Source organism: Malassezia sympodialis, genomic scaffold (genome assembly GCF_000349305.1).
Source record: "Malassezia sympodialis ATCC 42132 genomic scaffold, msy_sf_2, whole genome shotgun sequence".
Lineage (NCBI taxonomy): Eukaryota > Fungi > Basidiomycota > Malasseziomycetes > Malasseziales > Malasseziaceae > Malassezia > Malassezia sympodialis.
The window spans coordinates 398799-426547 of NW_017387800.1; the positions used below are offsets into that span (position 1 = coordinate 398799).

Consider the following 27749-nt stretch of genomic DNA (forward strand, 5'->3'; position numbering starts at 1 on the left):
ACTTTTTTTTTTGCATCTAAATACGGATACTAGCGTTGGCGCGATTGATCATGCCGACCTTGTGTTGCTCTTCTTTCCGCGATAAGACGGAACTGTTTCCTTCTAGGATGGCCAGCATCTCAACAGCTAAGCGTCGGCTGATCGAGCGGTCAGAGCGGCGGTTACTCGCATCGATGATCCACACAAGAGCACGGCGCGTGCTTTGCCGTGCGTTCAAGGGAATAGGAACTTGCATAGTCTTACCTCCTTGTTTTCGGGATTGCATACGCAAAATGGGCTTGGCGAGTTCCACAGCTTCATACACCAAAGGGAGCGGATCCGAATTCGTAAGTTTGGCCATATGTCCGAGCATATCAGCAATGTACCGCTCTGCAGAAGCCTTCTTACCATCCCTCATTAACAAGTTGACAAGAAAGTGCAGAAGCGGGTCCTGCCGGGGAGGCAGGGCGTCAGCAGAATACATATATGTGGGCATGTTTGCTGCCGAAACCGGGGTCGTCGACACCTGGTTCGGGAGCGCAATATTCAGTATTGGGGATATTTCGCTCTCTGAGCTTGCCTTAGTCGATGTAGCAGTCTCCCTTTTTGGTTGCTCAGAGGCACTTTTCATAGCGTCATTACGCCAAGTCTGAGTCGTTGAGAACAAAGAACGTCCCATCTCCAATCTGGGGATTTGGATAGGTCGGATAGTGAATGCTAGAGGCATGGCACGGTATACTGCGCTCAGATGACCAAGGGCTCCCATGGCACGCACGCTAGACATGGTCTATGCCGTCGACACGCCTTGGAAAGTCCGACTTCGCTTCTCCAGGGTTGGGTGGGTCCCATCACGTGATGCTCATTTTCCTCGGTGCGTCACCATCGTAGCAGGACTGTAGTCACTACGAAACAGGGCGAGTGGGATTCAAGGCGCTCGTGTGCTTACATTTCCGGTAAATGATACCAGAAACTTCGCCTGAAGGATCCAAAATATATGCGGAGGGGGTCCCGCCGGCGCCTACGGCTCCTTCTAAACCACCGGGCCCACCTCCCTCCCGTCCTGGCAGTCGCTGGAATATCCCGCCCCCTTCTGTGGCGCAGGAAACCAGTAGCAGAAAACCCTGGCTTGTTCCTGAAGCACCCGTTCGGTTACCATTGACGCCCGAGACTAATCACGAGGTGCGCTAATTACACTTGGTCTACTCACACTTCAGATTGACGCTCTACGAGCGTCGCGGAATGAATTAATTCGGTCTCACTATTTGGCCACAAATCGAACTGGGACAGGCAGTGCTATTCCCCCACACTTCTCGCTGCAAAGTGCGCTCATGGAGCTCAGCGATGCTAAATTAGAGACAGATGCGCTACATGCGCGGTCCGAATCTATTGAAGCTTCTCTAGTGCGGACTCAGGAGGATGCATTTGCATACACGGCTGCTGCGTCTGCAACAGAGCGCTTGTAACCTATTTATAGATTCGCCGAGTGTGAGTGTGATGCTCCACATGGAGTTCGCCCTGATGTGCACGTGGACAGAAACCCTTAGTGTGGGCGTCGGCGCAAGATTAAGCGCAGTTACTGCAAATTGTTAACACTGGGGTGGATCAGATCCGGATACTGAGACGCACGGACTGATTCGTCTCACGCCACATGGTGCAAAATCTGCCTGATGATCTGGCGACTAATGGTACTCAGGACCATGTCAATGTTTTCAGTTATGATGGCGACTTGACAAGGTCGGAAATTGACCCACTTCCCCTGGAATGGGAGGTCTTCTCTGCACTCTATGTAAATGGAAATTTTGACGCCACGGTGACTCCAGCGTTTCCTTCTAAACAATGTTTTGTGGATGCCAAGGCTGTCCATAATGCCCAAAATCATATCTTGCGTAACACGTCTAGTAGTGATTCAAGAGTACTATCGGAGCTCGCCGCAAGAATGGAGAGCCACTTTATCACTCACAATCATCTGCCTGTATTTTTACCCGCCGACCATGTCGCACTGTTCCGTGCGCAGTGGTATAGCAAGCAAATTAAAATGCACAGTAATGAAAGTATGCTTCAAGTCCAGAGAATGTCTTCTTACATGCTTGACATGCCGTATGTATCTATCAAATTGCTTGGTCCAGAACCTCTTGTAAAGAATGTCGGCCTAGAACCGTGCCCCGGCCAACAATGTCTCTTTCCTTTTTCTGTCGTGACGGAGTGGACCAGTAAACCAAACTGTCGATCTGTCAAGGATGAAACCGGTTGTTCACAAACTTTGGCTGCTCATTCACTCTTGCTTCCTCGGGGCCAGTTGATGGTCATTCCTAATGTCGACGAAGACTGGCGGTTCAGTCGAAGTCCATATCGAAATGGTCTCAAGTTTTTTATTGCCACGCCATTGTATGGCTCGCAAGGTGAAGTCATTGGGTCTTTTTGTGTGGGTGACATCAAGCCTCGACCCCCGCCTGATGAGCGTGAAAAACAGTTATTTATGGACCTTACGAGCATGATCACTAACAGTATTGATTTATCATTGAGCAATGCACAGCTTGATCGCCGGGATCAACTTAAACGCTGCGTTGAATTTTTTTTGTGTCACTTTTTACACGACTCAGAGCACCTGGACGACACGGACAAAACTGACGTCTTTCCCACCATCTCGCATGGCGAGGGAGGTACCAACAGCACTCTTAGTGATGACTACCTGCACATTTTCAACTTTGCAGCTGAAACTCTTCATGCCTCCATGGATGTATCAGGTGTAGCCATTTTCGACTTGTCATGTTTCGTATTAGTTAAGAAGCCAACAAGTATTCATGGCAAGGTCAGCGAACATGTCATTCACTCGAGCATGACTAGGCATTACCACAGTGGATGGGAGCAGTCGCCTGATGAGTTTTCCGAGGAGGCTCCTGTGACCCAAGTCCCTGCACTGACTCTACTGGGTGCAAGTGAGGCCCATTGCCGCATCCCCGAACGAAATATGCCTATGAATATTGAGCACGTCAATACGCTATGCCAACTATTAACCACCACTCATCTTGGTCAACACTTTCGACATGTCCCTGAAGCCATTGCCCGACTTTTGCCTGAGGACACAGTGGATACCCTTATCGTTCCTATTATGGGCGTAGATCGTCAACCTTTTGCCTTGCTGTGTTGTTATTCTCGTCCTGGCGAGTATGCATTTATTTTGGACCAAATGGTACACACGGCCATCCAGCATGTACGCGCCATCGGCTACATGATCATGGATGCGGTCGCCAAGCAATCCGTGATGCTAGCCGACCGTGCCAAGTCCTCGTTTATTTCCAACATGTCTCATGAATTGCGCACGCCATTGCATGGTATTCTTGCCTCAACGGAGCTGCTCTCAGATACAAATCTGAATGACATGCAGCTCTCCTATGCGCACACGATCGAATCCTGTGGGCATGGCCTTTTGGAGCTCGTCAATCATGTGCTCGACTATACAAAATTATCCAGTGATGTGAACAACTCTGGAGCCCAACGAGATAAACAAGCGCAATATCACGACGTGGATCTGGTGCAACTCCTCCAAGAAGTTTGCGACAGCAGTTTGGTGGGACACTTGGGGCAGCGACGGACTGGCCAAGCTGGATCTTCTATTGGGTCCATGTATGACCCTGGCCAAGCCGATGCTAAGCGCATAGCCAAGAGCTTCTCAATTGAGCTGGTGATCGAAATTGAAAAACGGGAAGGTGGCTGGCTCACTTTTTGTGACAGTGGCGGGATACGGCGTGTTCTTACCAACCTGATTGGAAATGCATTGAAATTCACAGAGCAGGGATATATTCTTGTGTCTCTGCAACACACACCCATTTCCGAACACAAAATACGTGCTAGCTTCCGAGTCAAAGATACTGGCTGTGGTATTTCTCGCTCCTTTTTGGACCAACACTTATTCCAACCCTTTTCCCAGGAGGATCCTCTAAAAGGTGGCACGGGGCTGGGCTTGTCGATCGTGAATGAACTAGTGAGGAATTTCGAGAACGGTGCTGTACATGTGGAAAGCATACCCCATCAAGGCACAGATATTGTCGTGTCGTGTGACCTGGCCTTGTCATCGTCGCATAACAATGAATATATCCCTCGCCTACAAGTGGCTCAGCTGTGCACCGTGCATATATTTACACAGGCCACTGATTCGAAGGGTACGGCTCTCTTAACAAACACACTCCGACAGTACTTGATATCATGGTGGGGCTTTCAAGTGGTTTTGCATGAGGTGCCAGCGGACACTCGCTTTTTGGATATACTGGAATCTGGCCGCCATATTTTGCTGATGAACACGGACGTGTCTTTGCTGAAGACGTTACGGGAGTCGATGCTGGAGAATAGGAATGGTCTTCCTCCTGTGGTGGTCTTGGCGAATCTGTATCACGGGCGTGATCACTTGACTCTCTGTCAAGAATACAAGCGCGCGGGTGGCGTCATATACATGTTACAGAAACCTGTGGGGCCTGCCCGACTTGAAGAAGTATTTGCCGCTTGTGTGTCGTCTAAGGGCACTAGTACAGATGACCGCGAAGCTGCCCGCACACACATTCCGCCTGTTACGATGGGGCCTGAGACCTTTGGCGTTTGCACCACGGAGCCCTTCTCGCCAATCGATGAGACGCCGTCTCCGCTCTCTACGGACCCACCAGTTTTTTCGACTCCTGAGCGCCGGACGCTAGGACGGCTTCAGAATTCTATATCTCCGTCCTCGATGACGGGCCCCATCTCGCCTGTTCCCGAGACGCCGACTCATACGATGTTGGAACTGGATACTTCGATTAGTGGCCAAGAGAGCGAGCCAGAACAGTCTTCCGAGTCGCCGATTGTGAGGCCACCGAATCCAGCGCCCTCTGGGTGTGTGCTGTTTGCCGATGACAATGCGATAAACCGGCAGGTCTTGCGTGCATACTCGAAGAAACTCAATATGTCTTGCTCGGAGGCTCGGGACGGACGCGAGGCGATCTCGCAGTTTTCCTCAAGACCGCCAGGGTATTTTAGTCTCATTCTCATGGACTATTCGATGCCCAACGTTGATGGACTGGGTGCAACGCTTGCGATCCGCCAACTGGAAGAGCAGCGGCTGTCCACCGAAGAGCTTGCGGAGGAGAGCCGCCGACCAAGGACAGCGATTTACATGCTGTCAGGCACGTCCACGAGCGAAATTCTGCGTCAATCCTATGCCGCCGGTGCCGACGGGTATCTGTCGAAGCCTCTCAGGTTTAAGGTATTTGTATCTCTGCTCAAGTCCCTCGGACTCCTGCAAAGTCCATCTCATTGATAGTCCTATCTGGCCCCAGCATAGCCTGATGCATGTTGGGATCACTCTCAACGCCATTGCATCAAACGGATGTGTGATTAATCAGCAACACATAGTCTTCGGATCCCGCGCATGTTTCGCACTCTGCGGGGTTCCTGGTGGGTTTCATGTCCCTGGCTATTGATTGTCGTCGCATATTTCATTGCTGACGAGCACCTACCCCTGGCACGTACCACCGTATTGCATTTGCTTGGTCTCGTGAACCATGTCTTTTTTGTTCCCGGAGTTGGTCCATAATGAGCTCTGGCCTCCCGTGGAGTTCGTGCGTACCTAGTGCGGATGGCTTTGGCTAACCCCAGTCGTCCCACACGCGTTCGACAGTGCCGGCCTTTGCGAATGATGCACAGTCACTAGCCAAGGAGGAAATCAAAGAGCCACTGAAAAGCTGGCCTCATGTGGATGAGGATGTGCGTGTGTTCTTGAACTCGGAGCGGCTCGCAAGAGCGACAGCGGAAAGGGAAGCCTTGCCTGCGCGCTTATTATTCCCCCCCATGTCGGACCACAAGTCATCCACACTTGGGGAGTCTAACGCACGCAAAAAGGAGTCGACATCCCCACCTATGTCGACTGGCTATCCGCGCATAGTTGAAGACCGAGATTTAACGTGGCCTCCGGTCCGCCCCCCCAGTCTGCTCCCTTCAGGTGAGAACCCCGCCGTTCAGAAGAAGTCGAAGGATGGTCGAGACCGACCTTTTCCCTGCTTGCACTGCTCTAAAGCGTTCTTCCGCAAGCACGACCTAGAGCGCCATGCGCGTGTCCATTCCGGCGATCGGCCCTATGTCTGCCGTGTATGCCAAAAAGGATTTCCACGCAGTGATGCGCTCCGGCGACACATTCGTATTGAGCGTGAGTCCCATCAAGTCTACTTTCCGTCAAAAGATTCTGATGTGCTTATCAACATAGACCGAGACCCCCCCACGGATAACTCATAGACGGGCCTACGTCACCGACCCTAATTCTCGTAGTTTTACCTGTTGACTTGTACAATGAGATGGGCTATTTCGAGTCCAGTCGATGTATATCGATGCGCGCGTCTTTGGCTACGATCTCGGGCGTGAGGACCTGGTCAATGAATTTCAAGATCTCTTTGAACGAGTGCTTGATCGTCACATCTGATACACCCGCCGCCACAGAGATGCGCCGGGCTGTGCGCTGCTCGTCCACTAGTATTGTGACCAGGTAGATTGACGCTGCGGCAATGGTGATGGGGGACCGGCCCGCCAGAAAACCAAGATCGTGGATCCGCATAGTGACCGCCTCGGTGACGCGAACAATAGACATGTCCAGGCCCAAGTGATTGCAGTAGCGGGCCACGAGGTCGGTCGCGCCCACCGCGAGACCCAGGGGCGCGGCGCCACCGGTGCCTTTGCTGGCGACCGCCGCGTCTGCCGAGGTATCCGCGCCATCGATCGACCCTGAGCCGGTAGCATTCAGCCCAAAGGCCTCTTTCATTTCGCGGAAGCAGCGCGCGACCTGCTGCTTACGCGCCGAGGTAAGCGCGCACACCTCAGGGAACGTGCGTGGCACGCGATTGACACGGCACGCCACATAAATGGCCGCAGCAATAATCGCATCCGTTTGCTTGCCGCGCAGCAGCTTCTCCTGCTCTACGCGACGGTATGCCTGCTTCGCCGTATCGCACACCGTCCGCGGGAGGTGGATACTGTCGCACTTGTTTTGGATCGAGTCAAAGGCGTCCAGCAACGAGCGGTCGCGCGGCCCGGACGCACGTGTCATGGTCTTGAGCAGCTCGCGTGAGGTGCCCGTGCCACCATCGCGGGCAGCGATACGGCTCTCTAGCTGCTCCGTGATACCGTCGAGAATCGGATTCGCCACACTGCCCACACGCGACGGGTCGTCGCCGTCTTCGTTCGCAAACGTGCGCCATTCGCTGCGGGTATCGATGATCCTGTCGCCCAACACGAGCCCGCAGTCAGAACACACGAGGTCGCCACTCGCAAATTCCTCGGTGATATTGGGCGGATTCGTCCGGCACTCGGGGCACATGAGCCGCACGTTGAGATCTGGGAGGAACTGGTCCTTCTTCGCGGCCTCGGCGGCACGACTGCCTGGCAGTCCATATCCCGCCGCAGCTCGCTCAGCGGCAAACCGCGGTGTGATCGCAAACGCATCGGACAGGGAAGGCGGCGCCTTCGGGTCCGACTCGCTCGACATGTCGCCCAGCGCGGGCGTGCGCGAAGCCGTGGCCCAGGCGGCTGCCGCCTCGTACGATCACGTGCATCCGACCTCGGGCGCCTGTCTGGCGTCGCGGTTGGCTCGCGACGATGGCGGCGATGGACACGGACGACGCTGCGTCGTCAAGTTTCGAGACCTTTGCTACCGCCTTCCGCTCTGCAAAGGACCTGGACTTGGCAACGCAGCTCGATGCCGAAAGCGGCACCGCGCTTGTGTTTGCCGATGCGTGTGCGCGGCGCGCCGCCTGGGTCCGGGATCATCCTGCCGACGACCATGCGCTTGAGGATGTAGACGCACTGGCCTGGGACGCTGAGCAGCACACGTGGAAGCTGATTCATTCCCTGTTCGCGTACGTATGGGCCACTTACCCAGTGCGCGCCTCGTTGATCCGCCCACGGCCGAGCTCGAGGCGCCCGTCCATGTGTATGAGACGCCCATCGCTACGGTCCAGCGCATCTTGGTATCGAGTCCTGAGCTTTCAGAACTAAATGTACGTGGGCGCTCCTGACTTAGATCATCCGCGACTGGCTCCAGGACATGCTGCCCGTGCAGCACCCCGTTGAGGTGCGCAAGGGGTACCTGCCCTTTACGAAAAATGCCTTGCGCGCCGAGAAGCGCACACAGGTCTCCGGCATGCCATCCCGGCGGCAGCGCGAGCGCCTCGTCGAGCAGCTCGATCCCGATGCGCCGCTGCGCGGCAACGGTGCCTGGGACGTTGACGACGTGCACTACGAAAAGGCGCTCGTGCGCAGTCTCTTCGAGTACGTGCGCGAGGGTTCGCTGCCGATGGCCCTTGATCTGTGCGTCGAGTCGAGCCAGTCGTGGCGCGCCGCCTCGCTGCGCGGCGCCCTGTTCTACCATGACCCAGCGCTATGTGGCCCGCCGCTGGACGAGCCGATCGGCAACCGCACGCGCAGCGTGTGGCGCCGCGTCGCTCGCAAGGCGGCGGCCAATCTATCGCTGGACCCATATGAGCGTGCGCTGTACGGCGCCCTATGTGGCGACCTCACGTCGGTCCTATCGGTAAGCGAGTCGTGGGAAGAGCGGCTGTGGGGCTATGTGAATGCCCGCTTTGAGCAGCGTCTCGAGCGTGCCTTGGAGGCGGCAGCACCCAGCGCCGCGTCAGCGCTGGTGCTCGATCCGACACCTGCCGGCGAAGAACCCACAGCCGAGGCGTCCGAAAGCCTCGACTCTATCTTTGAGCAGCTCGCGCACGCGACGGCCCGGGCTGCCGAGGAGGCACTGGATCCCTACCGCGTCGTGCAGCGTGCTGTCATCACGGATAGCGTACCGGACCTCATCGAGCGCGTAAATATGCGCTTGCCAGAGATGGCCCAGCTGGAGGAGCGCGTGTATGCGCGCCTCGTACGGTTCTTTGCGCACCTTGCGCTGTTCTGCCATCTCGTGCATATCCCGCTGCCTACGCAGGCATGTGAGCCGATCCTGAATGCGTACGTCGGCGTGCTCCAAAAGGCCGGCGAGCCCAGCGAGCTGGTGGCTCTCTACGCCTCAAGCCTCGAGGACGAGAATGCGAACCATGTCTATGCTGAATTCTTGTGTGGGATGGATGCTGACGCCTCGCTCGAGGAGCGGCGCCGTGCGCTCCTCCAGGCGCAGCCACACGGTCTCGATCCTGCCGTTGTTGCACGAGAGACCGTCGCGATGGTCATGGCCGAGCTGGAGCCGGCTCTGCACCCTAGCGACGAGATTCGCGCGTGGAATGCGGGTCTGAGCCCCGATGAACGACGGCTGATTCTCGCGATCGACTGGCTGACCTTCTTCGAGGCAACGTACGTCGACGCCATCTGCCAGACGAATGCACTAATGCGTGCATTTATGGCGACGGGCCGTCTGCACGCGGCACACAGCCTCCTTGCGCGCCTGCCGTCCGAGCTGCTGCAGGGACTGGGCGATATGGAGCTTGCCGAAGACCAGCTGCTTGAGCTCGACCACTGGCGCAGCTACTTTGATGTGCTCGACAAGGGTGTCGCAGTGCGCGGACTATGGAGCGACTCGGCGTTGGCCGAGTCGCGTGCGGAGCAGCGCGACTGGGCGCAGTCGCTGACGGCCGGCTCGGAGCTGGCGCGTCTTGCGCACATGGAACTGCTCGAGCTGGGGTGGCTGCAGTTTGAGGTCACCGAGCCAGTGCGCCAGCAGCAGCTGCAGCTCATCCGGCGCCGGTACATTCCTGAGATTGTGCTCAGCCTGCACTGGATGCTCGTGGATACGAGCCAGGTCGTCAAGGAGAATCTCGCGCATGCGCTGGCGCTGCCGAACCTTGTGGCCGACGAGCGCCTGCGCCTGTATGTCGAGTTCCTCGCGCCCGACATGGATCAGAGCCCGTTGCGACGGTATCTGCGGCAGGTACGGGAGGCGGCGCTCCTAGCGCTTGATCGCGGGCAGAATCCGCTGGGCGGGCACAAACCCACTGCACTCTAATAGATACATCTACAGGTAAAATTGGCGGCGCGATACGCTCATCTTGGGCTGCCACTGGAACTCGACGCCGTCGTCGGCGGCATGTGCTTCAGCCGCGTCCGCCTCAGGCGCCTCGTCGGCCGGTGCCTCTTCCAGCTCCTCGACAAAACGGCCGTCCCAAGCCCCAGCGCCATTGGGCAGGCCCGACGAGAGCTTGTGCAACTTGAGTGTGAAGCGCGGACCGATCTCCTGCAGCGCGGCCTTGTCCGTCGAGCGGAACTCGTAGCGGTGCCGCCGGAAGAACACGTAGTCGCGCTGGTTGTGCGCAGTGACCACCTGGCGTCCCTCGAGCTGCGGGATCTTCGGAAAGAGATGCTGCAAAAGCCGTCCGACACGGTGGCCGAGCGCCGTCGTAAAGTTGTTCAGGATCAGCTCAGGCGTGTGCGGCGTCGCACGCGCATGGCCAACAATGTCCTTAGTGAGTGAGACAGATGTCAGGCGGAAGAGCGCCGTGGGACCCAGCGGCAGCGCCACAAGCGTCATCGTACACGGCTTCTTGTTCGATTCGCCAATGACCATAACGGCATCGTAGCGACGCGCGCGCGCCCACCCGCAGATCTTGCCGAGGCCTGCGCCCCGCGCCTTGGCACGCGGGCGATATTCGGCGCCAGGGAACACATTCAGCAGATCCTTGATCAGGTCGCGCACAGCCTCGGCAGGGTGACTGCGTGCATTGGCAGACGCGAGGTGCGGCGACGTCGAGTTCGATGGCATCGACGTCGTGATCAAGATGGCCGGCGCGGCGCTCGGATCATCGTCGAGGTCGTACTTGGCTTGCTGAGGATCGACGACCTCGTCCACCTCTGCCTCATTGCGCGGACCTTCCTCGTCCTCCACGGCCTCGGACTCGTCGTCGTTTTCTTCTTCGTCCTCGGCGTCATCCTCTGACTGTTCGCGTGCTTGCCGCTGTTGCTCCTCGATCCACGAGGGCATCTCGTGTGTATTCGGCGCATGGAGAAGCGTCGGATTGTACACGCGCGTATTCTCTATCGTGCGCGGCTTGTTTTTTGCGAGTCGCTCCTGCGTGTGAGTTGCGCACACCTACCTTTTTGAGCGCCTTGCCGTCCTTGCCGGCCCGCTCGTCCTTGGCCGTCTTCAGGCGACGCGCCAACTTGCGCTTGGCCTTTTCCTTGCGGTACTTTTGGTACATATCCTGGCGCTTGTGCTTATTGCCGATATGCGATACACTGCCTGTATGGTGCATGGCGTCTCCTTCTGCATCGTCTGCACGCGCCGCCCCCATCGCGGTCGTGCTGCACGAGGGAGGCAGGTGTGGGCCCAAAAAAATTGAACGTGGCGGCCACGTGGCTCGGACACAATCGGACGGGCTGCGTCGCGGTCGTCTTTCCCTCGTCAACCATGTCTGCCCTTCTCGCTGCTTCGCGTACCTCGCTCCGTGCCTCGAAGGCCCCTATGATGGCCCTGCGCCGCTCGGTGCACATTGAAAACACTGTCGACAACGTATGTATGCTGTAACTAACCCCAGTCTCGTGCGTACCCACTCTCTGACCCCAGTGCCTTTCAAGGCTGGTAAGCACAACAAGGGCAAGGTTGCCGCTGGCGTCACTGCCTTTTTCGTGACTGGCCTTACGCTGCCTCTTGTGGCCGGCGTCTGGCAGCTGTATGTGCCTCGTTACTCACACCAGGTCCAAGATGTAATGGCACTCTCCACTTCCTCGTAGCACCCATCTATGCATGTGTTTCTACATGAGCAGTACGACAAAGTTGCTGGGGAATGTGTAGGCGCCCGGCACACGGCGCGCCTCGTCCAGCAGCTCACCTTGCCACCACCCATCTGGCTCTGTATGCGTCACGGCAATAATGTCGCCCGCCGTAAAGCTGAATTCCTCCGGCAGCGTCGCCGTGTAGTCGTACAGGGCCTTGACATAGAATAGGATGGGTTCGCCCGTCTCGCTGTACTGACCCGTGGGCGGACGTGCGAGCTGCGAGCCCCCCGCGGGTGCGTGCGCAGGTGCTGAACCCGCGCCGGCCGGCGCTGCCTGGCCGTACCGGCCGGCCATCGTGTCTTGCGACACGGCGCCGTTCGCGTCCAGGGAGAGACCCAGTGGCGTAGTGGCCCGCTGTGGCTCGTGCCCGTCCTTTACAGGCGAACTGTTTGCCGAGCGACGCTCGCTGGGGAATGCCTGACCATACGCACTGTGGATCTTCTCCACGGGGATCGGTGATGTGCCGCGGATCGGCGGGTTCATAAAGGCAGCGGCCGGCGAGATGGGCCGCGCTTGCATGCGCGGATCCGGCGACACAGCCCGCTGTGCCGATGGTTCCGGCGAGATGGCACGCTGCCAGCGAGGATCCACCATCGAGGGTGTAGCGGCAGGCGCCGGAGCTCCGGCGTCCTGCATCGCCGGCAATTCCTTGTCGACCGCCGCCGTGCTCAGCATGCTCGTGGGCCGGCTGCCTGGCGCAGGACTCTTGCGGCTTTGACGCATGCGCAAGTTCGCTAGGGCCTTGGCGATAGGATCATCCGTATCTTCCGGTTCTGCGAGCAGTTGTGAGGTCGGACGGGAAGTCGGACGGGAGCTCGGCTGTGACGGCGTCGGCGACGGCGCTTGGTTCTGTGCTAGCGGTAGCGCACCAGGCGCAAACATACTGTTGCGATTCGATGTGGACGGTGGCGGCGTCCGCGCCGACGGCGAAATCGCCTGTGGGGGCGGCGTACGGCTCATGGTAGCGAGGTAGCTGGGCTGACTAGGCACACTGGGCGTCTGCAACGCAAGAGACGCAGGCGTGCGCGACATGGCAGATGAAACCGAAGTCGCCCCTGGCGATGCTCCAGGACTCATACCCGGTGTCGGTGCACGCAGACCTGGCGTCTGCAGCTGCGACGGCGAGAGGATGGGCTGCTTGGCAAGCATGGTCGAGCTGGGTGGCGGCATACCCTCTGAATCGCGCATCGACAGACGCGCAAAGTGCGCTTGGCCTGTCGTATTCTGGGGTGGCAGCATAGTGTTCTGTGCGTAGTTGATGTACTCGGGCGCCGTGGGGATCACAGAGCCCGTGGCAAACTCCCGCACAAACATCTGGACATCACGCTGCGCCTCGCATCCCTCCAGCGACACACGCACACGTTCACAGGCCTCATCGTCGGTCACACAGACGCTGGACACTGCATTGGCCAGGCTCCATAGGTTAGTCTTGAGGAACTCCTGGCGCTCCTCTTCCACATCCTGACAGATATCCAGAAAACTCTTGTACTCTGCATTCCATTTTTGGGTCGTGTCCTGCAGAGCTCGCACGTAGCTCTGGTAGTCGCGGTCGTCAGATTCAATGTTGGCCTGCACGCGTTCCAGCTTAGCCATTAGCTTATCAAGCTCGCGGCCCTGCACGAGATTGCTCTGGGCTGTGTACGCGTTGATTTTCATGCAGTCCGTCTCATACTTCTCACGAGAGCGCTGTACATACTGCGTTTGCGTATGTTTGTGCTTGAACAGCTTCACGACCGTCGTCTGTGCGTCCCGGCGCAGACTCTCTACGCGCGCCATGAAATCAGAGAGGGGATCTTGCACCTCCTTCCGGATCGAGTTCACCAGCTGCTGGTGCGAGCGCGCTTGGGCGTCCGTCTCCAGACGGACCGTGTCAAGAGCGTGGCGCATGGGACTGTGTGAGTAGCACGATACATACCCCGTCTCGTGGCGACCGATTCCTGACTTCGCCAGCTTGGACAGCCTCTTGGCATATTCATGCTCAATCTCCGCCCTGCGGTCAGACCATGTTCACGCACCGTTCGTGATAGAAGGCGCGCAAGTCCTCCATCGTCTTTGTTGTGTTTTTGATGAAGCTCTGCATCACATGGTAGCCAGCATCGTGCTCTCCCTACCTGTCAGTAAGTCATACATACCCAAAAGGCATTGCAGAAAGCCGTGGCTCCAGCGCCCGAGTCCACGCCGCCAAACGGCACAGGTGTCTGCATATGCGTCGGTGCGGCCGGGCTGATGATGGATCTGCGTCGCGCCACGGGTGTTGCTTGGCCATCCTATGCTTCGGCCGAATCCACCACGTGGGCACGGCTCCTGCAGTCCTCAAAGAAGCACTGCATGCGTGCGGGTGCCTGAGCTGCTGTAGTCGCCCGTTTAATCCTTGCTGCCTGTGCCGGCGCCAGGCCGTGGGCGCATCCACAGTGTCTGACCTGAATTCACTAACATGCGGGGATCGGATCCTTCCGATGAAATTCGCGTCGGAGGGACACCAGCCCGTTGGTTTCCACCATGGCGGCGGAGGCCAAAATCACTCCCGGAGCTCGTGCCGATGAGCGATCTTAGCCCACACGTACCGACGCCATCGGAGTCACAAGGCGGGTCCAAACCTCCCAAGCCTCAATTGACCTTTGCTAACACCTCTGTGCGCCTGCATCCCGACGATTTGCCGCCAGAGTATGAGCCAACCGAAATTTACCGAGGTCTCGACGAGTATGTCTCTGCACGACGCGCAGTTCGTCGGATCAAGCGAAGAGAGGCTAGACGCATACATCGAAATGAAGATGTTGACAGCGCGGACGACAGAGGCAAGGAGGATGGTGACGATTCTGATTCCAGTTCGAGCAGCTCGGATGACAACGGCCCGATGGTAATATCTCGCTTGCGTGCCTTATTCGGGGACAGCTCAGATAGTTCAAGCTCAAGTTCAAGCTCGAGTGATGACAGCAGCAGTGACGACGATGCCAGTATCGAGTCAGCCACCACAAGCCGTCGATCGATTGATAATACAGACCACATGTCTATCCGCAGCGGGCGATCACGTCGTGAAAATGCAGCCACACCAAGCCTCTCGTCCGCATTCCCACCTTGGACGCCTAAGCTCAGTGCACTGACCGGCACACGGCGCCGAAAAAAGCGTCGTCGCCGCCGTACTCAGAAAGAAGACAAACATATGGTCAAATCAAGCCGCATGGCACGCAGAAATGCTCGCCGTCTTCGCCAGTTGGCGGGGGGCGTCACGGAATATATCATCTTTGCTTTTACCGATGACTCTCAGCCTGATGTGTTTACCTCCCAATCCTGGAAAGCGATCCGGAAGCGCCTTGACCAACATTTTCAGTATCTCATCCAGTCGGATGGACACGCCGGTGATCTGGGCTTGCCTGCTCCTTCCCTTATGGCCACAGCATCGCAAGTTATTTCTCCTGCGATCTTGTTGACGGACGAAGACGAGCATGGCGACCTGGCCCTGCCGCCTCCTGCATTAGATGTCAACCAGACGAACATGATACCAGACAAGGAAGCGACATGGGATGAACAAGAGGCACAAACAGGCCGCCATATGTCGGACATTCCACTCACGCCATTTTTTCGCTCTACGATCTCAGGCGAACTGGCTCATTCACCTACGCCATTTTCTCAGCTTGCGAAATACCCAGATAAAAATCGCTCTAGTGCGGGCCCCATTCCGACGATCGTTGAGGAGGAGGATGAAATGGCTAATCTTGTGCTGCCAGAAGCGGCTTTAGACATCAAACCCCCACCTCCGACCCATCTCACACCCAAGCCAATCCCAGACCCCATTTCACCTTCTTTCACCCCAAGTCTTATCTCGCGACGGGTACTTCGCAACAATCCTTGGTGGCTGGACATCCGCTGTCCCACTTATAAGGTGATGCAGCAACTTAGCCTGCAATTCCCACTTCATCCCCTAACTGTGGAAGACATCCTCAAACAAGAGCAGCGCGAGAAGGTTGAACTTTTCGAGCGACTTGGGTACTACTTTGTTGTAGTCCGTGCGCTCGATGAACATTATTTCCGTTTCAATCGGACGGAGGGAAGTGCACCGTCGAGTGCCGGACAGCCGTCTCCGTCAACGCTAGAGCATCAAGTGCGTTCGGAAAGCAAGTCTAAAAAGCAAGGACCGGACCTATTGCTCCAAACAGATGGACGTATGCAAATTGAAATGGTCAAGTCTGAGGACGCCAAAGAGGGTCTTGAGGGTATCGGGGCCGGCTCGTTAAGCATGTACATGGTCGTATTCAACCATGGTGTAATTACCTTTCATTTCGAGGACATGAGTACACATATTAACCGAGTCCGCGATCGCCTAACCAATACAGACGCGCCTATACCACACAATGCCGACTGGATTGTACATTCTTTATATGACTCTGTTGTGGACTCATTCTCACCCTATGTATCATTTTTGCAAAATGAGGTGGACTACATTGAATCTTTACTGCATGTCATGAGTCTGAAGCCGTTTGATCCAGAGGAAGAGGGACCCAAACACGCTCGCCGGCTGTTCCGACGATCTCGCACGGCGCATTCCACCAAGGCTCGAAAGGCAGCTGAAAACATGGCCTTCGAGTCACTTACGAACTTACCCAATGCAAACACGGACTACATACAGTATCTTCGGCGGCGCGCAGAAAGGATCAAGTCGTTCTCCACGTTTGATGCTATCCAGCAGAGTCTCTTTATCTTGCATTTGACCCGCGTGCGTGAAGTCGTCATGGGCCTAAATCGTTTACTTTTACCCAAATCTGACGTCATTCGAGGTCTGCGCAAAAGGATTGTCGAGTTGCATCGAGACGCATCTGAAGAAACTTTTATTGCCCTTTATTTTGACGATATTACCGATCATATCGCCTCCATGTTAACACAGCTGCAAGATCGAGAGGCAGGGCTGAACAGTACCCACTCGTCATTCTTAACGCGCGCCTCTGTCTCAGAGCAAAAATTCAATTTACAAAAGGTGAAGGTGTTGGTGAATGTGTCCGTTTTCATCACTTTCATTTTCTGTATTCAGCTTTTGTGCAGTGCTTTTGGCATGAATGTGCTTGTACCCTCCGACAATTCTTCAGCCGGCGATGACCCTGACAGTATTGACGAAAACCGTGTACATCCCTCCTACTATGGATTTGGAGGTATTATATGTGGTGTCGCGGTAATCCCCTGTATTGTCTACGCGTATGCCGCACACCTTAAGCGGCGTTCACGTATTCTGTCCAAACAGAAAGCGGCACATTGGTAGGCCCTGCAACGTAGTTCCTTTATACCACGTGTACATGACTAAATAACGCGCCAGAGGGCAGCGCGTAGCACGCGTAAAGTGAACGCGTCCCTTGCCTTTCTCCCCTACGATGTTGGAAGCGAAGATTGAACAAGCTGTGGTGGTACGTACGAGGATCACTAACAAGTCAGTTTAAGCGTGTCCTTGATGGTATGTTATCTTATGTATATCTGTCTCACATCGAAAGCTATTAAGGACCTTGTCGAACATGCCAACTTTGACTGCAACGAGGAGGGCATCGTAAGTGTCTCCTATTAACCACAGCGTCTTCAAGCGATGGACAGCTCTCATGTGGCGCTTTCTGCGGTAGAGCTTCGTGCTGATGGGTTTGAGGAGTACCGCTGTGACCGGCCCATGAGCATTGGCATGGCCATTACGAGTCTGACCAAGGTGCTCCGTAGTGCCAACAACAACGATATCCTCAATATGCGCAAAGCAGACAATGCGGACAGTCTCCATCTTATGTTCGAGGGTGTTAGCTCGGATCGTATCGGCGAGTTTGACCTGAAGCTTATGGACATCGATACTGAACATCTTGGTATTCCTGACACGGAGTATGATGCCGTGGTGAAGCTGTCTTCCAACGAATTTGCTCGCATTTGCCGCGATCTGTCGAATGTGGGAGAGAGTGTTAAAATTACTATCACCAAAGAGGGTGTGACCTTCTCTACGGAGGGCGAGATCGGTGATGCTCGTATGACCTTAAAGCAAGGTTCGGGCTCGAGTGCTCGCTTGGATGACGATGACGAGGTTGACCCTCTTGATGACGAAGATGGCGAGCGTCTTAGCAAGAAGCGCAAGGCAAGCTCGACTGCCGGAAGCAGTTCGGCTGTCGCCAGTGCTGTGGTTCCCGTGGAGATCCAGCTTGAAAAGGCAGTGGCGCTCACGTTCAGTGTGCAATATCTTGTCAACTTTACCAAGGCTGCACCACTTGCTTCCGCTGTAACGCTTCATATGGCTGATAAAGTGCCTCTATTGGTCGAGTTTGCCTTCGAGAATGGTCATGTGCGATACTACCTGGCTCCCAAGCTCGCCGAGACTGATGACGAGTAATCTTGTCGGTAGCCGGTTAATACATGTCATATTACAAGTCGTTAGTTTTCTTCATGCAAGTCTAGAAATGACTAGACAAAATCATCATTTTCTATTAAGTGATCGTAGCATTGTTTGCTGTATCATGGGCTCATTCGCCTGTCACACTTCCTTAACAGGAAGAGGCTTTTCTGGATACGCAACGGGGGGCGACTCGAGTTCGTTTTCGTTTTTGTTTTCCCACCAGATACCGTCCTTGTCAGGGTTGTAGTTCCAAGAAAACTTTTTGGGTAGATATTTGCCAGGGTGAACAATGTTGTAAACTGTAACTGCAAAGAACACCAAAACAGCATCGAACACGAACAAGCACCATTCTGTGTTGTTAATCACACCATCCCATCCTTCTCCCATCTCAATAAGACGGTAAATAGATCGCAAAATGATCCAACCACTAGAAATCATAGTGGCAATCATCAATGTGTGCATTTGAGACAAACCGGGAGGGGGATCACGTCGGATGCGGTAGTAGAATATAGAGAATAAAACGAAAAATAGTAAGTACCCAGCTAGCTGGACACCAACACCCACAGCTGCGATAGTTGATCCGGATTCGGCAGCCTCGGCACTGTCACTCGTACCAGCGTTAGCTGCACCTACTCCCTGGATTACCAAAGATGCCACATCCACTGTGACAAAAAAGGGCATCACCAAAACAGGGCGAACCAATGTGTACTTGCGAGGGAAAAGCGTGCACATGCGACCTAAAACGGTGAAATGAACCTACTGAGTTAACCCACGTATGAGTACGTACGGCCGCAAACAAACAGGGGGTAATGATTAACAGACACATTGTTGCCACGTAGGGATCACGCAGAGTTGGATGGTAGTGACCCTTAAGTCGCCTTGCTTGTCAGCTTTACGAAAATGAAAAGGTATACATACGGAATATAGCCACCTACTTCTGCCAATGTACCCACTGGCAACAACAGGAGCCACCATTGCCGATATCGGACAACTTGCAAGAAATGGACGATTGTTGATAGCGCAAACACAACCAACATGATGATGTTGGCTGCCATATTTGGTACGTATCCATACAAGTTGAATCCAGCATCTTGTAGCATGATCTTTGGGTCTCTCGACAAAGATGCTGGCAAAAGACCTCACTGCCAGTCTCGTCGGCTTAATGCTTCCACAAATTGCGAAATTATTTACAGGAACAGAAACTCGAGCCTCCACGTAAATGCTGTCCAATCATTGGATCAAATTTAACGCAGTGTATCCTTGGCAGGTAGGATACGTCGCTTGCGATGAACCAAGTTATGACCCATGGAGCTTACAGGTGAAACCTATGAATACGCCATACATATACATGCACCACAGACGTGATGAAAATGCGGGAATTTCGACGTACCAAAAAGGCGACATCAGAGTTACTCATATCAAATGCTTGAGCCATGACGGGCCCATCCCTGGCGAGGCCGAGATGGAAGTTGAGGGTCATGCAGAGAAGAGTCAAACTGGTAAGCTTGACCCAGCACATTCTCTGATGTCGCACGATGGAGACGAGAGGGTATGACCGAAGACTTCATCGACGCTTGTTCATGTGCTCCATCTGACTCATTCAGCATGCAAGGAAGCTTGGAGTGAAGCCTTTGCAGCGAAAGATCCCGAGTCCACGCGTTCCACTGTGCCTCTTCGACGTACAAATCGTACTGAATCGTATGCAAAAAGACTCGTTCAAGTTGCTCAATTTCGCGAGGGGGCAGACCAGAAATCTTAGCCCAGGTTCGATTCGAGTACGTTCGGTCTTGGAGGAACTTTGACGCCACCACAATGGCCGCTAAGAACATGCGCCTTCCACATAAGAGTGGCGACGACGCACGCATAGAGCTGTGTGAACTCCCTGCAGCAGTCATGGATTCACTCGAGGTAAGCAGTTCGGCGCATGGAGGCGATAGCGACGGAAGCGCGGGAGTCGAGCTGCCCAAGTTCGTAGGCGACCTTGTCATCACTTCCGTCTGAGAGAGCCAGTGAACCACTTCCGACGGCGAAGCCTGGGTAATGCGATCCACACTATCATGAACAACATTCTTGCAGCGAGAACAGTACAGCAATGCTGCCTGAAGCGTCGAACAGCTGGTTCGACTTCGCCGGAGGATTTCACGTACGAACAACGACAAAGGCAATGTATTGTTCGGACAGAGTCTGTTCGCGCTTATTTGGTCCGGAGCGCGGCTTTCTCGTGAAAAGCGTCCCCAGATAGACGAGATGGTAGATACTGCAGCGTCTTTCACGTTACAGTCTCGCATACGTACCGACCAAGATCTCCACGGCTCGCGTGCGACTCATACGAAGCAAGGGACATGTATCCGACTTCCCTAGAGGCCGCCTTTCGAGCTTTGTATTTGGACCACATGCATTTGTAGGCGTCGTAATGTCCTCGGGCGACTCCGAATCCGTTTTACATCGTTTGACCACATGACCCGGAGGGTGATGTGGCTGCTCGCATTCATCCGTTTCAAAGGTTTCACAAGATCTTCGAATCTTGCCTGAGCCGCTCGAGGCTGCGGGCGATGTTTCCCTACTACTCGTCAATCCACTGAGAGAGAGTGGAGAGACATCCGTGCGTGTGACTGCTGAAGAGGTGTCCGAGGCCGACGAAAATGTCGAGTGGCTGGAAGAAGAGTGTGAGCGTCCCAGTGCCTCTTCAGAGCCCGATCCCGGACCCGAGCAGAGCCATGGAACATACATATTTTCGTTAGTTAAAAGCATGGTAAATTGTTCAAATCACAAAGATAGCCAATGTTGATAGTCTTCCTTCGTGTACAGCAGATCAAAATATCTGGTGTACCCGACTCCAATCCAACGTGACGAGACAATTAGCAGAGAACTTTCATGCTTGTCTGCACGTTCATCTTGGATATAGAGAGAAAACAAGTCAATCAATCAGCTTAATATTTGATGGGAGGGGGACAAGGGCAGGGATTGCCGATGTGTAGCGCTTGCAAGGAGCGACGCGAAAGATTTGTTCGTGGAACTTTCACTTCTGAATATAATAGGATTTATTGTCCAAGAGACTATCCTAGTGTCTTGGGCGAGAGTACAGCCTTGATCAAGGCAGAAAGGTGTGGTCTGACTGGACTCCAAGGAACTTACAGTGGTTCACGCCGCCGGTATGATTTGCCACTGAGCCATCACGTGAGGACTGGGGCTGCTGCGACCGTGTTCTTCGTACGCTCGCCGTCCCTTAAACTCGTATCTCACGTGTCGTGTGGAGGTTTCACGCGACAGACGACATAACTTCTTGCCATGGAGGAGCTACTGCGCTCCTTGCGCAACTTGGAGCTCGCTGTGCCCAATGGCGAGCAAATTGTTTCTCTCATTGATCCGGACCCTCGAGTTGAAAAGCAGCTAGCACAACAGCTCGCTGTACCTGCACGTGTGGAACTGGATGAAGACAATAGTAGCGCGCTGATGGATGCGGCCTTAATGAGCGGTGCTACTGAGGCGATGCTTCAAAATTACAATTCGGCGCTACGCAAAGAAAGTGAGGCGCTAACTTCGGAAAGGGAAAAGCAAGCTAAGCCCATGCGCATGAAGCGCATTCCGACTAAGGCACTGATGGCCGCCCAAGATGCCGCGATTCGGCGACGCGAAGAAGAACGCCGCGCGAGCACAGACGCCCATGGGCGCCTCTATATGCCGCGCCAAATCATGGACACGGATCATACGTACTGCTCGCATGCAGATATATCGGCGCTGACACTCATTGAGGCGGATGAGCTGCAGGCACCCCACCGGCATACGGGTCGCTACCTTCTAGTACAGGTGGCATCGCGCCTGTGCTTGTATGCGAGCTGCTCGTTTGTGGGACTGACGCCCGCTGGTGCAGCGCTATCTATCAGTCTGGCCCACTTTACACCGGACCTGCGTCTGCATGGCGAGGCGCTCGATGCCCTGCTACCGATGGGCACAGTGTTGTTGATTCGTGAGCCGTATGTGAGCACGCACTATATGGGTGTGGGGGGCCCAATTACGGGCGGCAAGGGCACCGTGGGTGTGCGCGTCGACACCCCATCGGATGTGCATGTGCTGGACCAAGCCGCACATGAGCTGCGCGGGGTCTCGTGGGCCCAATGGATGGAGCCACCGAGCGACGACCAGGTGGTGTGGCGGCAAGAGGGGCCGCTCGTGCGGGCTCTACGAGCAGAGAGGCCTGTGCCCTGCATATCCCGTGCGAAGATCCATGCGAATGTGCGCACGCTGCTCGCCCAAGCACGGGCTGGGGCTGCGTGGCGTGAGGTGTGTGCGGCCGACCAGTACGGCATGTGGGAGGGCGCCACTGGCCCGACGGCTATGGAAGATGCTCTGCTTCGTGCAGATGTGCTCTTTGCGCTCCGAGACTATGGTCACGTCCTGCATGTGCTCGACTCGGTGGATCCTGAGTCTGTGTCGTCGCCTCTGGCAGATTCGGTGCGGACGCGTCGGGAGGCAGCAGCACTAGCGCTGCGTCTCACTGCCCAAGGCCCGTCTGACAATACTCTGTATACCATGTTCCAGCGCACACTGGAGGACCCAACGCCGCGCTTTGACTATGCGGAGTTCCTGGGACCGGTGGCAGTGGCCGACATCCCCAATGCCGGCCGAGGGCTCGTCCTCACCCGCGACGTGGACGAAGGCGAACTGCTTCTGTTCTGCCGTGCCATTGGAAGCAGCTACAGCCAGGATGCTGGGTGTGCTGGCGTGCCTCTATTGCGTTGCAATCCGCTCGCAGGCGTCACTAGCACGACGACGCAGGTCCTAGCCGCGACCCAATGCTTGCACCTGATGCTCGACCGTCCCGAGCTGGCCGTGGCATTCCTGGGTCTCACGGCAGGCCCTGACACGCCGCCCTCGGACTATGTGTCGTCGGTGTACCCCCTGCAGACGGGCCCAGTCCTTGGCGCGAAGGAAGCAGTGCATATGCGAGCACCGAACGTGCCAGCGCACTATGTGAACCAGGTGCTGCGCTTTAATGCATTTGGGCCCGCCGCGGTGCCCGCCGCGGCGGCCGGCCAAGACCCCATGTCGCGTTCGACCATGCCGCATCCACTGCCTGCCATTTTGAACCACGCGTGTCTCCCCAACGTGTCTTCGGTCTTCTTCGGCGACTTTGTCGCTACGCGTGCCCTGCACCCCCTGCGGCGCGGCACGCAGATCATGCACCAGTACGTGCAAGGGGAGGTGTCGTACCATGCGCGGCAGGCGCAGCTATCGAAGCATGGCTTCCAATGCGGCTGTGCGCTGTGTCGGCTGGACGAGCGCGACGGGCATGCGATGCTGCGTCGGCGTGACGAGATGCAGGCGCGCGAGTGGCCGCCCTTGCTGGAGCGCAGTCGTGCGCTGTTCAAAGGGACGCCTCCTGGTGCGGACGCGCAGGACGCGCACCGCGAGATGGCCGCGTCACTGGTGGCCTATGTGCAGGAGATGGACACGACGTACTCCCAGGACCGAGGCGCGCTGCGCCCCGACCTGGTCGACGGCTGGTACCGCGCAGCGCTGCACACGCGTGTGCTGGACGAGGACGAGGCCATGGCTTGTGCGCGCCGCAGTCTCGCGGCCACGGGCGCCGTGCTCTGTGCGGATGGCGCGCGGCGCGTGTCGCACCTTCCCGACCTGCACTTTGATGGGGCCATCCGAAGCATGCTTTTCCTCGCCGATGTGCTATGGGCGCGTGGCGCGACGGACGAGGCCATGGCCTGGGTCGACACGGCGCTACATACCCACACATGCATGATTGGCGGCGGTCGCCGCTTGTTCCTGCAGCGCTGGGGCGAAGGGCGGGGCGAGCATGCGGCCCCGCTGCACGCGTGGGAGCGCTAGACATAGCTTCTAGAAAGGCTCGGGTGCCTTGGGGCGTCGGAGCCATAGCCAGCGCTCGGCATAGTGGTGCCATACGTCCCACTCGAGCTGTGCGAGCAGCGCCTTCTCGAGGTCCTGCGCCCTGTGGAGATCCGCGAGCGACTCGGACGTGCCGTGGCCGAGCTGCTCGATCTGCTGGCGCACGGCCTGGAGCGCCTGGCCGTACCGGTGGTGCTCGCGGTGCCACTCAATGAGCAGGTTCGTCAGCGCGGTCTTGGTCGCATCGCTGCCGTCGACCCACTGGCGCGCATGCAGAGTGGCCTCGACGCTCGCCGTGCGGTCGCCCAGCTCGGCGTGCGCCTGCGCCTGGCGCGTGAGCGCCTTGGCGAGTGCCTTCTTCTGGGCACTCATCTCCTTGGCACGCTTCTTTTCGTCGGTCGACTGCTCGGACGCGGGCGGGCGCTGCGCGCCGAACCACAGGCGCAGCGCCGTCTCGTCGATGCAACCACACACGCCTTGCGCTGCCTCGAGCGTGCGCTTCGCATCGCCCTGCGCGGCGTCCAGAGCGGCGAGACGCACCGCGAGGTCGTCGGGGTACTCGTGTACGAGACGCGCAACGAGCGCGTCCTTGTCCGCGCTCGGTACCTTCGGTACGAGCGCCGCAAGCTGCGCGGGCAGCGGCGTCGGCTCCGACGCGCCTCCCTCGGACGGCTTGGTGGGCGGCGCAGGGCCAACGACGACGTTGAGCGGCACTTTGGTGTGCGTGCTGAAGGCGAGCGTGCCGAGCAGCACATCGCCAGGCGCCGCCTCGGCGGGCCACGACTCGCCTGCGAGGCTTGTATCCAGTACGACCACAGTGCGCTCGCCCTGAAGCAGCTTGATGCCATCCTTGCGGGGCGGCGCCGCGCCGAACAGATCCACATGGTCCGCGTACACATCGAGGGCGATCTCCTTCTTGAGCTTCCGGTCAAGCGCGACGGGCATGTCCCGCAGCTTTTCGAGCACGGCCGCCGACTCGTGCAGCGCCTGGACGCGCAGCACGTACTCGCCGGGGCGCAGCGATACGGCTTTCGGGTACACGTCGCCGAAGGCCACCTGTGCGTGGCTCTTGTCGAGCAGCTGCGTGAGCAGCGTCACACTTGCGTCGTACACGTAGCCACTGATCGGCACGCGCCACGTGAGCGACGCCGCCTCCTTCACGACCACCGGGTACTCCGCCACCAGCTCGAGCAGGGCGTGCCCCGACGGCTGCTGGTCGCGCGCCTCGAGGCGCGGCCGCACCGTGTGCTTGGTGGGACGCACGTACGTGCGGCGCGTCTCGAGCGTCGCTTGGGGCTTGCACTCCTCGAGGCGCAGGACGTTCGCCACGTCGACGCGGTGCCAGCCGGCGCTGCTGTGCGCGGTAATCACGGCAGGCACCTGCAGGCCGTGGAACTCAAGCTCCATGTCCAGCTCAAACCCTGCCTTGTTCGACCAGAACTGCGCCGCACACACCTCGAGCGTCTGCCCCGGGTGCACGGCCACCTGCTTCACCACCGGCTCGTCCTCGTGCAGCGCCAGCACCCACTGGTGCTCCACCTGGCTCAGGCGGCGCTGCGGCGGCACCTGCAGCAGGTGCAGCCAGAATCGCACACTCGTGCCGCGCGCCTCGTGCGCGCGGCTGCGTATGCGCACCTCGGCGGACGTGGCGCCCTGCGGCACATGCACAAACGTGCGCTGCATCTCGCCCGAGGCCAGGCGCCGGCGGGGGAAGCTGTGCGTAGCCCTCGTTGGGACCACAGGCTTGGCGACGGTGATCGGCACGGCGAACACTGTGGTGCCTGGACGCTCCGTGTCGACACCGACAATCTGCGCACTGTGCAGGCCGGGCGGCAGCTCGTCGGCCGCCACGCGGATCTCGAACGTGCGGCCCTGGCTGCCGAGTGCGAGGAACGCAGGCACCTTGACCCACGGCGCACTCGCATGGAGCGCCGCGCGGATCTCGAGCGCAAAGGCGCGCTGTGTCTCGCCATCGCGGAAGCGCGGCTGGACGGTGACGTGGTACTGCGACGGGCGGTGCGTCTCCTCGACGCCGCGCAGGTACACGCCGCGCTGGTCGCACGCGCCGAGCGGCTTGCCGGCGCGCGTGACGCGCACCTGCATCTCCGCGTCCGCGTACGGGTCGTCGCGGTGTGCCACCAGGTACGCCCACGCCTTCTCGACGTCGAGGAAGCGCACGCCGAGCGCGTCGCCCACGTCGGCGCCCGTCGCCTCGATGGCACGGAACACGCGGAACGGCGTCACGGGGATCCCCTCGGCCTTGCATGCGCTCACAAGGAGTGCGACGGCGCCCGCGGCGTTCGGGCTGCTCATCGACGTGCCGTTCATCAGCTGCTTCGACTGCAGCGCGTACTGGCAGATAGACGTGATCGCCGCACCCGGCGCGTAGATCGACACGCCCGCCGCCCCGTCGGCCGTGGGGCCGCGGCTGCACCACGTCGTCACGCTCGACGACACGTCCGACTCGACGAGCGCGTACTCGGCCTGCTGCATGGCGCCCTCGTTTACGTAGGCGCCGACGCTCAGCACGCCCGACGTTGTGCCGCCCGGCTGCCCGACGGTCGTTAGCGCCGGGCCATTGTTGCCGGCCGAGCTCACGAAGCACACGCCGTGCTCGCGGATGACGCACTGCAGGGCCTGTGCGAAGGCGCCCTTGTCTTCACACAGGAACGCACCGTCCTCGCCATACGACATGTTGGCCACGTCGCAGCGCGTATCGATCAGGGCCTGCGCCGCACGCAGGAGCGCCTGTCCCTGCTCCATGCTGCCGAGCCGCGCATCACCGATGCGCAGACTCACGATCTCGGCGCCGGGCGCGACGCCGTTCGTGGCGGCCTCGTCGGTGCGTGCGCCAATAATGCCTGCGACGTGCGTGCCGTGCGTGCCCGACACGGTAACGAGCGAGAGAAGCGCGCCGTCGTTCAGAATGTTGACCGTGTAGCTCAGCAGATCACGCTCGCCAAAGCGCGCCCACTGGCGCTCGGTGCGGAAGTCGGTGAGCGTGGGCTGCGCACGCAGGTCGAGCGTCGTGGCGCGCACCGCCGCCGGCTCGCCTTGCGCGGCCTCCGCGACGTCTCCCTCCGCGCCGCCGACGACCGCACGCCAGTGCGTGCCGTCATGGAACACGACCGCCTCGAGTACGGGGCCGGGGTCGCTCCATGCCTTGTGCATGTCTTTCAAGACGGCCACACGCGCCTCGAGCTCCTCGCGGCGCTGTGCGCGCGCCTCCGGCGCCGCGCTGTCCGAGGGCGCCTGCTCCTCGGCCGCGAGCGCCTGCAGCGCCTGCTGCAGCACCTGCGAGTGGCTCACGTCAAAGGCGCGGCGGCGCTCCTTCGTGCGGCGCTCGACCAGTTCCTTGGGCCACAAGTCGTACGCGCGCTTTGTGCCGACCTTCCACGCGCCGGTCGGGTTCGGCCATGACGGCGAGAGCAGCAGCCGGCGCCCCGTGTGGGGCGACGTGAGGGCGAGCGCCGCGCCGCCCTCCGCCTCGGCCACGTCCCCCGCCGCGACGGTGGTCAGCGGCACATCGCCGGCGCCCGTGCAGTCAATGATATCCACAAGCTTGTTCGGGCCGTCGAGGCCGAGCGCCGCAGGGTCGACGCCCGTGTCAAGCACCGCCACTCGCACGCCACGCCCATCGTACTGCGGGTACTTGGCCAGGAACGTGTCTGCCTTGGTCGCCTGCTTCGGCAGCAGTCCTGCGATCGGAAACTTGGGCTTCTCTGCCCCCGTACTCATCCTCGAAATGCTCCTCCGCACACTTGGTTGCTGGTATAGGAAAGATGCACGCCAGAGCTGGGCCCACCCACGCACCGTGCGCATCCGCAGGAAGCGACGCTCTCGC

At 57.9% G+C, this 27749-nt stretch overlaps 10 protein-coding genes and 1 pseudogene across 11 annotated transcripts; 4 read left to right on the top strand and 7 right to left on the bottom strand.

The window, feature by feature from the left end:
* Positions 1-16: 16 nt before the first annotated feature.
* Positions 17-463, bottom strand: MSY001_0524 (uncharacterized protein; the record flags this gene model as incomplete). The annotated part of the gene is made up of 1 exon (XM_018885614.1): positions 17-463. The coding sequence occupies one exon, from the start codon at positions 461-463 to the stop codon at positions 17-19; it is 447 nt and encodes a 148-aa protein (XP_018739152.1).
* Positions 464-2278: 1815 nt separating this feature from the next.
* On the top strand, positions 2279-5263 carry MSY001_0525 (uncharacterized protein; the record flags this gene model as incomplete). Its single annotated transcript, XM_018885615.1, has 4 exons — positions 2279-2378; positions 2580-2915; positions 3066-3661; positions 4493-5263. The coding sequence occupies 4 exons, from the start codon at positions 2279-2281 to the stop codon at positions 5261-5263; spliced, it is 1803 nt and encodes a 600-aa protein (XP_018739153.1).
* Positions 5264-6298: 1035 nt separating this feature from the next.
* MSY001_0526 (uncharacterized protein) lies at positions 6299-7477 on the bottom strand (the record flags this gene model as incomplete). The annotated part of the gene is made up of 1 exon (XM_018885616.1): positions 6299-7477. The coding sequence occupies one exon, from the start codon at positions 7475-7477 to the stop codon at positions 6299-6301; it is 1179 nt and encodes a 392-aa protein (XP_018739154.1).
* A 110-nt stretch (positions 7478-7587) lies between these two features.
* MSY001_0527 (uncharacterized protein) lies at positions 7588-9937 on the top strand (the record flags this gene model as incomplete). Its single annotated transcript, XM_018885617.1, has 2 exons — positions 7588-7869; positions 8012-9937. The coding sequence occupies 2 exons, from the start codon at positions 7588-7590 to the stop codon at positions 9935-9937; spliced, it is 2208 nt and encodes a 735-aa protein (XP_018739155.1).
* A 9-nt stretch (positions 9938-9946) lies between these two features.
* MSY001_0528 lies at positions 9947-11219 on the bottom strand (annotated as a pseudogene). Its single transcript is given in 2 exon segments — positions 9947-11017; positions 11022-11219. Coding segments are annotated over 2 exon segments (1269 nt in total).
* Positions 11220-11679: 460 nt separating this feature from the next.
* Positions 11680-13590, bottom strand: MSY001_0529 (uncharacterized protein; the record flags this gene model as incomplete). The annotated part of the gene is made up of 1 exon (XM_018885618.1): positions 11680-13590. The coding sequence occupies one exon, from the start codon at positions 13588-13590 to the stop codon at positions 11680-11682; it is 1911 nt and encodes a 636-aa protein (XP_018739156.1).
* Positions 13591-13699: 109 nt separating this feature from the next.
* On the bottom strand, positions 13700-13907 carry MSY001_0530 (uncharacterized protein; the record flags this gene model as incomplete). Its single annotated transcript, XM_018885619.1, has 2 exons — positions 13700-13810; positions 13836-13907. The coding sequence occupies 2 exons, from the start codon at positions 13905-13907 to the stop codon at positions 13700-13702; spliced, it is 183 nt and encodes a 60-aa protein (XP_018739157.1).
* Positions 13908-17060: 3153 nt separating this feature from the next.
* MSY001_0531 (uncharacterized protein) lies at positions 17061-18043 on the top strand (the record flags this gene model as incomplete). Its single annotated transcript, XM_018885621.1, has 4 exons — positions 17061-17093; positions 17122-17140; positions 17178-17230; positions 17255-18043. The coding sequence occupies 4 exons, from the start codon at positions 17061-17063 to the stop codon at positions 18041-18043; spliced, it is 894 nt and encodes a 297-aa protein (XP_018739158.1).
* Positions 18044-18184: 141 nt separating this feature from the next.
* On the bottom strand, positions 18185-19146 carry MSY001_0532 (uncharacterized protein; the record flags this gene model as incomplete). The annotated part of the gene is made up of 3 exons (XM_018885622.1): positions 18185-18802; positions 18834-18924; positions 18965-19146. 3 exons carry the CDS (start codon positions 19144-19146, stop codon positions 18185-18187), a joined length of 891 nt encoding a protein of 296 aa, XP_018739159.1.
* A 2188-nt stretch (positions 19147-21334) lies between these two features.
* Positions 21335-23887, top strand: MSY001_0533 (uncharacterized protein; the record flags this gene model as incomplete). Its single annotated transcript, XM_018885623.1, has 1 exon — positions 21335-23887. One exon carries the CDS (start codon positions 21335-21337, stop codon positions 23885-23887), a length of 2553 nt encoding a protein of 850 aa, XP_018739160.1.
* Positions 23888-23896: 9 nt separating this feature from the next.
* MSY001_0534 (uncharacterized protein) lies at positions 23897-27643 on the bottom strand (the record flags this gene model as incomplete). The annotated part of the gene is made up of 1 exon (XM_018885624.1): positions 23897-27643. The coding sequence occupies one exon, from the start codon at positions 27641-27643 to the stop codon at positions 23897-23899; it is 3747 nt and encodes a 1248-aa protein (XP_018739161.1).
* Between the last annotated feature and the right edge of the window lie 106 nt (positions 27644-27749).